The sequence below is a fragment of the Trachurus japonicus genome, chromosome 7 (assembly GCF_045865225.1).
Source record: "Trachurus japonicus isolate A0001 chromosome 7, Traja_1.0".
Classification (NCBI taxonomy): Eukaryota; Metazoa; Chordata; class Actinopteri; order Carangiformes; family Carangidae; genus Trachurus; species Trachurus japonicus.
Genome location: NC_140913.1, coordinates 26,784,049 through 26,797,462, shown reverse-complemented (window position 1 = coordinate 26,797,462; position 13,414 = coordinate 26,784,049). Strand labels below are relative to the sequence as shown.

The 13,414-nt window shown below is 41.6% G+C and overlaps 1 protein-coding gene across 1 annotated transcript; it reads left to right on the top strand.

Annotated features, from left to right (window-relative positions):
• Positions 1-356: 356 nt before the first annotated feature.
• On the top strand, positions 357-13,211 carry ddx23 (DEAD (Asp-Glu-Ala-Asp) box polypeptide 23). Its single transcript, XM_085782533.1, has 17 exons — positions 357-437; positions 1,359-1,528; positions 1,688-1,804; positions 1,897-1,987; positions 2,152-2,217; positions 2,310-2,448; positions 2,550-2,683; positions 3,566-3,678; positions 3,786-3,929; positions 6,837-7,062; positions 7,197-7,342; positions 8,653-8,830; positions 9,487-9,729; positions 9,835-9,986; positions 10,085-10,193; positions 11,054-11,228; positions 12,358-13,211. The coding sequence occupies exons 2-17, from the start codon at positions 1,359-1,361 to the stop codon at positions 12,579-12,581; spliced, it is 2,427 nt and encodes an 808-aa protein (XP_085638659.1). The 5' UTR covers positions 357-437; the 3' UTR covers positions 12,582-13,211.
• The last annotated feature ends 203 nt before the right edge of the window (positions 13,212-13,414 follow it).

Below are 13,414 nucleotides of genomic sequence, written 5' to 3'. Positions count from 1 at the left end.
TCACGAATAAAAGCAACATTTTCAAATCTGAAACAGTATCTCAAACAATCATTAACTTATCTCTGGAGTCATCTGGTAAGAACATTTTACCTTTTTTCCCCCCTTCACAGCGTTTTACTGCCTGGAAATAAAAGTCGGTGTCCAGATGAAGTTTATAACGCGGCTGCCATCTCGTGTCCGAGGTGGAAAACGTCTCTAGAAAGTTATTTTTGATCAGGCATTCAGGTGTCCATGAGCCAAAACATCGTGGGGCCTGACATAATGCGTCCGCGTTTCTGGGAAATGTAGTTCAATCGCCCGTAGCCTTCACGTTACCTCTTCGCTTCACGTACTACGTTTCCCACAACCCCCTGCGCGCTTCAGCCCGTGTCTATGGTGCTATGGCGTCTTCTTGAAGCGTAGTTTGGTCGCAAGTGTGTTGTTGACAAGTGAGAAAGGTACGTTTTAAATGTCGTAAACTGTACATCAACCAACTGGCTTTCATTTACTGCAAGTTTATGAATTTACCGAAGTTTTACATTTTCCAGGTTTAAGCGGTTTAATTCAAGACGATTAGCTTCTAGCTACATTGTTAGCTAATGTAAGGAGCTAGCTTGTTCACGCTACCCGCTCTGCATTCATTATGTGCAGACTGAGTTACTTTGTTTTTAGAGGTAATTACACCTTTTGTTAAAACTTTCACTTTGGGAAAGTAATTATGAGTGAACCAGAAATGTTAACTAAACGACTAACGTTGGAAATTCCTAGTTGTCCTTTGCGTTAGCGAAATAAAACCCGGATAAATCATGAACTTTCCCGATAGTTGTCGGACATGTCGTAGGAAATCCATCATAATTTACAGGACTTTCTCTTGTGTAACTTATTGATACATGGCGGAATTGACAATATTCAATTTGAAACCCACCTTTTATTAAACATTGGTCATATTAAACATTTACTTTGCAATATTGCACAGGTATGCATAAGTAAATTGTACAGGCGTTTAGATCAAATTCTTTTTGATGTGTGTGAAATGTTTTTGTTCATAATTATGTAGGCTAAGTTGTTTTAGTTATTGTGTATGTGCTGCCTCGACAGTTGGAAGAAATTAGGAAATTCAGTGAAGTTGGCAAGAAGAAGTTTTATAGAAAATATGTTCAGTGCACTGCAGTGGTTATTGGCAGGAACAACCGTAACACATTAGGGTTTTTTCAATGACTTTCCACAGATTAAAGCACATTTTAAATGTTGTCATGCAAAAGTAGGAAAAAAAGATATCATGGCAAAAGTCAATCTAAATGAATGAAAATTTCAAAATTTTAAATACACTACTTTACAAATCTCTGACAAATCCATCACCATCATATTTGTGTTCCCAGATGGCAGCCGACTCCACAGACAAAAAGGAAGCTGAATCCTCAGGGACCAAGGACAGGGAGAGGAAACGCAGCAGCCGCTCACGAGAGAGAGACCGTAAAGTCTCCCCTTCACGCAAGCGCCATGAGAGAAATCGCTCTCGTGAGAGAAATCGCTCCAAATCTCCAGACAGGTAAAGACACAAAGACACAAACCCTCCTTTTAGTGTTTATTAAATTATAATCATGTTATAATTGTTTTATTCTCTGCATGACAAAGTTTCAATGAGTCTTTTTCTGAATTAAAACAAAAAAAAAACATAATTTGGGGGCTTATTATTTCATAATTACAGAGACCGTCGCACAAAAGACAAGGATAGAGAAAAGGACCGTGAAAGAGAAAAGGACAGAGAGAGGGGCCGCAAAGACAGAGATAGCCATCGACGTGATAAAGATCGCAAGAGGTCCAGGTATGTATACGCTTAAATACACAACTGTTTCATTCATTTTCTATTAAGATATAAGAGAGTAATTAGCTATTGTCTGTCTCTCTTATTTAAAGGAGCCTCTCACCAAAATCAAAGGAAAAATTAAAGCGAGAGAAGGATATAAAAACAGAAGAGGAAGAAGATGAGAAAAAGAAGAAAGAGAAGGTATGAATCTGGTTTCACAGTGTTGCCTTGTTTCTTTTGGTTTATAAATAATTAACATTTGCTTTTATTGTCACGTAAATGTTATTGCGTATTTATTTAAACCACTTAGTGTTGCCTTGTGTTGATGGTGCCAAACAAATAAACTTACCTTGCTTCCCTTTCAGGTCCAGCCTCTCTCTTTAGAGGAGCTTCTGGCCAAAAAAAAGGCAGAGGAGGAGGCAGAAGCAAAGGTGAGATGTTCACTGATACATATGTTTTCTTTTTACCTTAAGGCCAGTGATTATTTGTTATTTCACTCACTTTTTAATTTGTTCTTTTTCAGCCCAAGTTCTTGTCCAAAGAAGAACGAGAAGCTGAGGCTCTGAAACGCAGAGTGCAACAGACGGAGGAGAGGAGGAGGTTGTTGGACGACGAGAGGAAGAAAAGACGGATGTTCCAGGACATGGGCCGAAAAATGATGGGTGTGTATCAGTCTCATGTCTGTTCAGGTGTAGACAGGTGTCTGTTTTTTTTTTTTTATATTATAAATCATGTTGATAGTAACTGAGACGGTTTATTACAGAGGACCCCCAGGAGAGGGAGAGACGAGAGCGGAGAGAGCGAATGGAGCGAGAGAACAATGGAAACGAAGAGGATGATGGACGACAAAAGCTCAGAGAAGAGAAAGATAAAAGCAAAGAGCTCCACGCCATCAAGGTTTGTACAGGGACAGAACGTTTAATAATATATATATATACATACATACAGCAGGCAAAATAAGTATTCAACGCGTCAATAGACTCGCATGGTGAGCATGCATAGAGGCCATGGCGGTTAAATGCATTACTCATTGTTTTTTCTTTCTCTAAAACTCTCTGTCAGTGCTCCTCGCCTCTTGGACGACTCTTCTCAGTTTTCTTTTGACTTTATGGTAAAATGTTGTTCTTTTTAGTTCTGGATAACAGCACTAACGGATAAAACGGTGCATTCAGACACATCATCTGTAATTGATGCGTCAGTATGTTCTGCAAAATATGTTTCTGAAGGTCTTGAGAAGCTCTTTGCTTTTCCCCATCATGAGACGCCTCTGGTGTGACACCTTGGTGATGAGAAACCTTTTCATAGGCGTCAATTTGGACTAAACCAGCTGATATTACTTTGCACTGATAGGGGACAGGAATACTTTCTATATACTGACAGACTCCAGCTGCTTTCTTGACTTTCCAAACCTTTTTGCACCTCCTTTTCTTCATGTGTTCAATACTTATTCCCTGTGTCATTTCAGTTTATTACACATTACTTAATTTATGGACATAAAATGTTTAGATTTCTTTGTAAATGTGCATTACTTGGGTTGTTGCCAACATCTGGTGAAAATTTCATGTCAATAGCTCTATTAGAAATATATTTTCTGAGAAAAAAGTTGACAGGTTCAATACTTATTTTCCCCGCTGTATATACTTGTGTGGACATAGTTGTGACAGTGTTGTACACATTCACATTAGTCTGGGTTTTATGTGTTTGAGCAGTTGTAATTAACCTCTTGATGTCTTTCTCTGGATTGGATTGTGCTAATTGATGGATATGTAATGTTTGCAGGAGCGTTACCTTGGTGGGATCAAAAAACGTCGTAGAACTCGTCACCTGAACGACAGGAAGTTTGTGTTTGAGTGGGATGCGTCTGAGGACACGTCGGTCGACTACAACCCAATGTGAGTCGGTTTAAATGAACCGTAGCGTTTGAAAACGTGTCTCTTGAACCGAAGCAGCTTTTGTTTTTGTGCAGCAGCAGTCTAAACGATGATGATGTGTCTTCCAGTTACAAAGAAAAGCATCACGTGCAGCTGTACGGACGAGGCTTCATCGCCGGCATCGACTTAAAGCAGCAGAAAAGGGAACAGTCACGATTCTACGGTGACCTCATGGAGAAAAGGCGCACGCTGGAGGAGAAGGAGCAGGAAGAGTGAGTTAACAGGGTTCTTACAGATCCTTAAAAAGTCTTAAAAGGCATTGAATTCATTAATCTAAAAACAAGGCCTTAATTGGCATTAAAATGTCTTAAAGCAGATATCAGTGGAATGTTTTTGTTAATATAAGTCCTAAATAGTCCTATTTTCCGTCAGCAATCACTTACATGAAGTATTTCAGCCTAAACACGAGTCTCTCCGTCACTCTGCTCTGCTGTAACCCGAGGAGAAAATTTTCCTTGTGGGATACAAGTGTTATCCAATGAGGGGAGAGAACGGCATGAAGGGCTGTGTGTGCAGCCAAGGGATGCGCGTGAATGTGGTGACGTAGCACGAGGACCAATTGATGCCTGACAAGGGCGGGGGCTGCTAACTCATGGTGCGTTCAAGGAAACTCGTACTTTGTGTTTTTCCTTCCTGTGAAGTCATACCAGTTCGATCTGGTACGAGTTCACGGGTCGGAAGTTACGAGTGGCCGTTATAGGGAACTTTCACAGACAACAGGACGGTAAAAACACGAGCTACGGGTTACCTGGAACGCTACCAAGTCGTAGTTGTGACTTGAAGCTGTAACTTACGGTTTCAAAAGCCTGCCTTGAACACAGCATTAGCCGAAACGGCCGTGCCGCTGTTATCTGCTTTAAATCAATTTTTCAAAAGTCTTAAAAATGTTAACACTTGGTAAGTGGTATTTTATGGTTGTAATTAGTCTCAAATCTCAAAATAATTGGTAACATTCCGACTAGGGCTGGGCGATATGGCCTAAAATCAATATCACGATATATTGTTCAGTTTGCCTCGATAACGATAAATGGACGATAACTACTCTAACCCCCCCCCCCGCGCTATATATATATATATATATATATATATATTTTTTTTTTTTTTGCTATAACTGCTATATTTACAGAGGTGCCACTTTAAAACTATAAACTGTCTGAAAATATGTTAAGAAAATACAAATAAAATACTTTTAGTTGTTTAGAGTTATTCAACAACTGATAAGCACACATTATTACAGCACACATTAGGCTACAACATTTCTTTTTGGAACAAGCTGCTCTTCCTCCTCAACCAGATGACTACCTCAGCAGCCCCAGGCTTCAACTTTTGAACATTTTTGCTACATTTAGTTGTGGCTGCCGCTGCTTCTTAATTATCGCCACCAATATTTCATAATGGGGTCGGAGCAGACGCACAGTAATAATCTACCGTCACTTTGTAAACTTCTTCAAGTGCCTCGACCCGCTGGACGGCGCTGATCTGTTTATCAATAAAGAACGTCAGCGTGGTTATTTCAGCACATACATTTAACGCCACATGTCCGTTTCTGTCTAATCTCTTGTCACTCCCTTCACGCTGGTCTGTTGACAAAATCACGTGACGGTGGCGACCGACGCTGCACGTTTTTAATCCGACATTTCAGCGAGGTGTTTTCTCATTGCTCTAGTGTGTGTGTGTCCGTGTGTGTCATTAACTCAGGTGAAAACATAACAACAGTCTCAGTACAGATGAGCGCGCTCGCCGCGCTGCTGCCGGTGTCACCGGCTCTGTCCCTTCCTGTTACAGACTGGATGGGGTGCAGTCACGTGACTACACACGCTGAACACGGAGTACGGCTCTTAAAGGGACATGCACACAGCCTACCTACACACACAGCCAAAAAAGACAAAAACAAGTTTTATTTTGTTTCTTTCTTTTTTTCTTCTTTTTTTAAAACTGAATTTACCGACCTGGGCAAAATGACGTCGGTTATCGTCGTAAATTTCGATATCGATAAATTTTCGGTTTATCGCCCAGCCCTAATTCCTACATAGAGAAGTTAGTGGCGGCCGTCAACGCTAAATTTCTCACCGTCATCAGCTCCCGAGTCAGTTTCTTTTTTTTCCGGACTTTTTATGCATTTATTTTGAAAGGACAGCTGGAAAGAGACACAATCCAATGTTCATGTAGCAGTCACTTTACCTTGGAAGTGGGTAAAATTGTCCCTAACCCTATGTAATTGATGTGGTTTTTTTTTTTTTTTTTTTTTTTTTTTCTGCATTTGTGTTTATTGTGAAGTCGGTCTTAAATTTCATTTCAAGTGGCTTTAAAAAAGTCTTAAAAAGTCTTAAATTTAAAGGGATAGTTCAACATTTTGGCAAATTGGCCCATTGCCATAATCGCTATAGTCATAGCAGTAGGTTTGTTACCTTTAATTGTAGGTGTAAGCTATTTTCAGTACGGCGGAGCGCAGCAGCAGGCTGCTCAGGGCTACGCTATGGAGGCTAAGGGAATTTCTTGGTTTCCCTCATTAAACTCATCAAATTCAACATCCCAAAACTCCACAGCGCTTTTGTAGACAAGTTGTGACCTGCACATTCACCACGCTATGAGATAATGACGGAACGATACGAAACGTTTTCGAGGTAAATACAGGGTAAATGCGGAGACTGCTTGCTGAAAAACTGTCCCTGAACGCAACACGCATCAGCGGTTTTGTATGAATTTACCTCGAAAACGGCTCCGTTTCGTATCGTTCCGTCATTATCTCATAGCGTGGTGGTTGTGCAGGTCACAACTTGTCTACAAAAGCGCTGTGGAGTTTTGGGATGTTGAATTTGATGAGTTTGATGAGGGAAACCAAGAAATTCCGTTAGCCTCCATAGCGTAGCTCTGAGCAGCCAGCTGCTGCGCTCCGCCGTACTGAAAATAGCTTACACCTACAATTAAAGGTAATGAACCTACTGCTATGACTATAGCGATTATGGCAATGGGCCAATTTGCCAAAATGTTGAACTATCCCTTTAACTTGGCTTAAGCTGTAGGTAGGAACCCTGGTTAAGCATCGAAGTGATCGGCTCTGTCTTGTGGATTAAAGGAGCAACCTCGTCTAATCTTTATTATTATCTGCCCCGTTCCAGGACGAGGCTGAAGAAGATGCGTAAAAAGGAGGCCAAGCAGCGCTGGGACGACAGACACTGGTCCCAGAAGAAACTGGACGAGATGACGGACAGAGACTGGCGAATCTTCAGAGAGGACTACAGCATCACCACCAAGGGAGGGAAAATCCCGAACCCCATCAGGAACTGGAAGGAGTACCCGCTGCCCGCACATATCCTGGAGGTCATCGACAAATGTGGCTACAAGGTCAGATCGCAGTTACAGTTTTAGATGTTTCGATACAGAGTGGTAACTTGAATTATGGAAACTCAGTTATTCATGTGCACACTGAAACTCTTAATGATCTGTTTTTTTGTTTTTTTTTTAATCTTCAAATCCAGGATCCAACACCTATTCAGAGGCAGGCCATTCCTATTGGCTTACAGAACCGTGACATCATCGGCGTGGCTGAGACAGGTAGCGGTAAAACGGCTGCTTTCCTGATTCCACTGCTCGTCTGGATCACGACCCTGCCGAAGATCGACAGGTAAAAACACCCATGACTCACTAAACTCAGGTTAAACCCACTGATAACTAGAGATGTTTACCCGAGTAGGCAATCTGCTACTCGGTTATGAATTTATTACCCGGTTAACCTAGGATTTAAAAAATGGCATGTTAGAGCAACAGTCTAGCGTCGGATCAAACTACATCATCATGCCATGGTTCGGCTTTTTGTAGTGTTAAACAGTTTCGGATCAAGCAACGTGATTTTTTGCTGTGTAAAAGCGTTTTTGGATCGAGCCTCCGACTTTCAAACCTTTTACAATAATCTGTGGTGGTTCCCTCGGCGTAAACCGTCGGGAGGGAGACGACAGGTGTCATCAAGTCTGTTAGAAAATCTGCTGCTTTCAGTTTACAAACATTCTGAAACATTCCCAGTTATTTCCTGAGACGATGCGAGGCAGAGAGGAGAAGGCCGTAGGCACCAACATGTAGTGTGGACTAATAAATAGGCACCGCTAATGATTTAAACAGGGATGCAAACAGCGCGCCGAAAAGCGAAACTCGCTTTTTTCATGACCAATTAGGTGACTTGTGTGAATCGTTCAGATCCGAAGAGTTTTTGTTTTTGGGGGGGGGGTCTCAGCGTCTCAGCTGGGGTCAGTAAAATGTTTTTCTAAGCCCTTTAGTGGAAAGACGTCGCCTCCGCGATGTAGAATGTGTTCAATTCAAAAAGTGAAACTAACACATTATATATATATGTCCATTACACACTGAATGAAACATCCCATGTCTTTATTTATTCAGTTTATTTTAATAGTAATAATTATGACTAACATTCAGTGAAGACCTAAAAATCAGTATCTCCAAAATGGAAATATTGCAAAGGATTTTTTTTTTTTAAAGCATTTAATATAGAAATGTTAGCCTTCTGAAAACTATGTCCATCTATATGCACTCAATACTTGGTTGGGGTTAAACTACTGGAAATTGACTTTTCCGTGATATTGTAATGTACTTATTTGTTAATGGTGAGCACCCCCCCCCCCCCCAGTTTTCTCCTCCGAGGCAGCCGCGGCATAAATACGCTGCGCTCAGAGCGAGCGCATGCAGCACATCTGCCCCATATGTGTGCATCTTAAACTCCAGTCTCTACTCTACTGCATTTATGCCCCGGCTGCCCTCTGTCCGTCAGACATGACGTCATTTTATTTTTTATTACAGTATTCGGTTACCCGGGTAACACCAGGTTAAGTTACTCGGTTAGAAAATTATTCGAAATGGCCATCCCTACTGATAACATCATTGGTTGGTTGGTTGGTTTGACCTGTTTTCTCTTTCTCCGCTGGGCAGGATCGAAGACTCAGACCAAGGACCTTACGCTGTGATCTTGGCCCCAACTCGTGAGTTGGCGCAGCAGATCGAAGAGGAGACCATCAAGTTCGGTAAACCTCTCGGCATCCGTACGGTGGCTGTGATTGGAGGAATCTCCAGAGAGGACCAGGGCTTCCGTCTCAGGATGGGTTGTGAGGTGAGATGTTTCTTTTGACATTCAGGTTTCAAAAGCGATTAAAGTCATGGCTACAGTGCAGACAGGAACTACTAATAGCTAATTTGACATACTTTTTAATGTATGGACTCGTCAAAATGTAAAAATATGTGCGTCTGTCTTAAAAGAGGAATTATGCAGGATTTCTATCTGAACTATGCTACATTTTTACCTTAATTAAACAACTTTGGAGTAATTGTGATGGTTTAATAAATGAAATGTAACTTGTTATGAGGGAGAATGGAGGCTCTCTGCCTTCCACCTAGTGCCTCTTGGCTGAAGAACAACTTTGCAAGATCAGAACCGCCCCCGTGGTGTCCCAGCTCTCGTCTCTCTCCGCAACACAAACGCCTAATAACCCCTAATCTCTTGTTTATGACAGATGAAACTACACAAATGTACATGTCGTAACATCGTGTATGATATATATAACGTTATGTACTGCTCTATTGATCGATTTCTCGCCGGTGTCGTTGTAAACAAACGCACATGGCCAGGAGGAGGGTTAGCAAAACAGCAGAAAAGTGACCGGACTTGCATAGTTTCCCCTTTAAGTTTATAGACCTTGATGCATTTACATTGCTATTTAGACAAAACACATGTTCACCGACTGTGTGTTTGTGTTTCTCATCTGTCAGATTGTGATCGCCACCCCTGGGCGTCTGATTGACGTGTTGGAGAACCGCTACCTGGTCCTGGGACGCTGCACCTACGTGGTCCTGGATGAGGCCGATCGTATGATTGACATGGGCTTCGAGCCTGACGTCCAGAAGATCCTGGAGTACATCCCCGTGACCAATCAGAAACCAGACACGGACGAAGCAGAGGACCCCGAGAAAATGATGATGAACTTTGAATCAGGAAAAAACAAATACAGACAAGTACGTTTAACTGTCTGCGTTTTTAAAAACATCTTTATAGATGAGACTCGGCTGCAGGTGATAGGTGCTCACATATTTATGTTTTTTTCTTTCTTCGCCTTGCAGACGGTCATGTTCACAGCTACTATGCCTCCAGCTGTGGAGAGACTGGCCAGGAGCTATTTGAGGCGTCCAGCTGTGGTGTACATCGGCTCTGCAGGCAAACCTCACGAGAGGGTCGAACAGAAGGTCCTGCTCATGTCCGAGGGAGAGAAGAGGTAAGACAAGACACAAACAAACCTTAAACACCGAATGTCCTTCTTTGTTTCTTCCGAGGTGTCGTGTACTGAGAGTTTGTTGGTTTTGTGTGGTGCAGGAAGAAGCTGCTGGAGGTGTTGTCGCACGGCTTCGAGCCCCCGATCATCATCTTTGTCAACCAGAAGAAGGGTTGCGATGTGCTGGCCAAGTCTCTGGAGAAGATGGGGGTAAGTCACAGCAGATTAGACCAGACTAGCTTCAGGTTTCTTCATTTAGTTCAGGAGAGGGCTCCGAACTATGACCTGCTTCAATTACACATCTTTTAATTTTCATTTATTTGTTAATTTGTAACAGGACTCTGCTATATTCATGAACATACAAAATGTGAATATGCCAGACTTAGCTCTAAAGCTAATTTCCATCCACAAAACAACATTTAGACAAGGACAAAACAAAGAACAACATGGTACAAATACAGTATATCAACAGTGGTAGCTTCAGTCAGAAGGAGCAAGGAGTGGTACAATATTAAAGTGCATTTAATCAACAATAAGTATCGTAAAGTGCATCAGTCATAAATTGCCTACTATATGTAGAAATCTAAAATAAGAGAACTACCCTTAATATTAACAGAACATCAGCTCAATCTATACAAAAGCTTGTGTACACACATGAAGCTTGTCTGAGTAAAGTCTAGAGTCTAGAAATGTTAGGTGCTTGTGTGAAAGCAGCTTCAGTGTATGGAGAAAAATAAGAAATTAATACAAGTCCTCACTAAAGGTAATACTCCTATACTATAGTCAAGTGTACTATACCAGACTAGACAAAACCAAACAAAACAACTGGTCATAAAACATAAAAAAAATCTTGAAAAACAATTTAATTGCAGAATAAATTAAAATGCTCTACACTGTGTCCACATCTAAAGGGTGAATCTTGCATCAAAATGTGCAGAAGAAATGATTTTCAGGCTCTCACTGGGAAGTACTGGACTACTCTGGAGAAATGCCTCGGTGTTGATTTACCTAAACATTAAAAAAATACGACATAATTGAACCTGAACTGTCTCCTCTTCCTCCTCCTTTAGTACAATGCCTGTACGCTTCACGGTGGCAAAGGCCAGGAACAGAGAGAGTTCGCTCTCTCCAACCTCAAGGCGGGAGCCAAAGACATCCTGGTGGCCACAGACGTTGCTGGTCGAGGTATTGATATCCAGGACGTATCGATGGTCCTCAACTACGACATGGCCAAGAACATCGAAGGTAAGAGGCCTCACTCGACGCACACGTTTTCCTCAAAGCTCAGATTTTTTTCTTCATTTCATGTATTTTCCTTAAACCTTTTTGACATCTATTCATTTAAAGGGATAGTTCAACATTTGGCAAATTGGCCCATTGCCATAATCCCTGTAATTTTAGGAGTAGGTTCGTTACGTTTAATTGTTGGTGCAAGCTATTTTTAGAACAGCTTTTTATTCTTACCCGATTTCACTTTATTGTTATTATATCTCTGATTATTGCTGCAATGGTTGTTATTATCATTAATGTAAGCTTTTTTCTATTATTATTATTTGTATTTTTATTTTAACTTTTCTTCACATTTTATGTGATTTTATGGTGGACCCCAGGAAGATTAGTGGCTGCTGTGCAGCTGCTAATGGGGATCCAATTAAAATAAACAAAATAAACGGCGGAGCAGAGCCATGAGCTGCTCAGAGCTACGCTACGGAGGCTCATGGGATTTATTTTTTTATTTATTTATTTGATATATGATTTCTTGGTTTCCCTCATCAAACTCATCAAATACACAATCCAACAACTCCAAACCACTCTGGTGGACAAGTTGTGACCTGCACATTCACCACGCTATGAGATAATAACAGAACATTATGAGACAGAGTTGTTTTAGAGGTAAATACAGAGACTGCTTGCTGAAAAAACTGCCCTCGACAGGAATGCACATCAGCTGTTTTGCATGAATTTCCCTCTAAAACAACTCTGTCTGGTAACGTTGTGTTATTATCTCATAGCGTGGTGAATGTGCAGGTCACAACTTGTCCACCAGAGTGGTTTGGAGTTGTTGGATTGTGTATTTGATGAGTTTGATGAGGGAAACCAAGAAATCCCATTAGCCTCCGTAGTGTTGCTCTGAGAAGCTTGCGGCTTTGCTCCGCCGTACTAAAAATAGCTTGCACCGACAATTAAAGGTAACGAACCTACTGCTATGACTATAGGGATTATGGCAATGGGGCAGCTTGCCAAAATGTTGAACTATCCCTTTAAAACAGTGTTGTTAAAGAACAGATAATTCACAATGTACAATACAAAGAAATGCATGTGTAATTATTTCATCTGTAACAAAGTTCTCCTCCTCCTCCTCCTCCTCCTGCAGACTACATCCATCGTATCGGTCGTACCGGTCGTGCTGGTAAGAGTGGCGTGGCCATGACTTTCCTCACCAAAGAGGACTCGGCCGTGTTCTACGACCTGAAGCAGGCCATCCTGGAGAGCCCGGTCTCCAACTGCCCCCCCGAGCTGGCCAACCACCCGGACGCTCAGCACAAACCTGGAACCATCCTGACCAAGAAGAGACGCGAGGAGACCATCTTCGCCTGATGGGACTCGGGACCGTTTGGTCGTGTTGCATATTATTCTGTACACAGTGTCCGATTTCTCTGTTTTACAATTGATTTATGGTGTAGAACTCACTTCTTCCCATGTCTTCGGTTGTTTTTCACCTCGCCTCCCCATCCTGTCGGTCTGTTTTTGTCCTTTTTTAAAAGGGACGCATTAACTGGTGCAGACGTTTTCACAGCGCTCTTTATGAGATGGCTCACACGTGAACACTTTTCATCGCCGTCTGTGAATTTGATTTTGTTTACTTGGCTGAAAAATGTGTAAATGTGGACTCAGCAGTAGATATTTTGTTCTGCTTCTGTGGACAAGAGCGCAGGTCCAGATCACTAAGCAGGACACTGCTGAGCTGCACTGTAAAGATTGCTGCTCTTCGATAACAACCATGTGTGATAGACACCAGCCAAGATGTGCGTGTAGGTGAGTAGCGAGTACGATATTGTGAGTTTTTATTACGCATTTACCATTTGAGTTTCCTGACTGTTTAAAGAGACCAATGCCAAAAGTTAGGGCGACTATTTTCACTTCAGATACATGAGCTAAGGCTAAATCACAATTCATTGTTTTAAATATAAACATTTGTATTATGTCAATACAGCAAACTTGAGTGACCACTGTCTCGTAAGTGTCTGAATGTTTCCTCATCAGCTACATGACCACTCTGTTCACAGTGTGAATAACACGAGTAGTTTTTTGATAGTGGGGAGTTCACTGGGTAAAACATGGGATGCAAAATGAGCCGAGATTTTTTTTTTTACAGCAAAATTACAGATTCAAGGCGAAGAAATTGAACTGTCAATAAAGACATAAATTAA

Coding starts and splice junctions, on each gene's coding strand:
- ddx23 (XM_085782533.1), top strand. CDS start 1,359: ATGGCAGCCGACTCCACAGACAAAAAGGAAGCTGAATCCTCAGGGACC. Junction 3,930..6,836: donor GAGGAGAAGGAGCAGGAAGA/GTGAGTTAACAG, acceptor GCCCCGTTCCAG/GACGAGGCTGAAGAAGATGC. Junction 8,831..9,486: donor GTCTCAGGATGGGTTGTGAG/GTGAGATGTTTC, acceptor CTCATCTGTCAG/ATTGTGATCGCCACCCCTGG.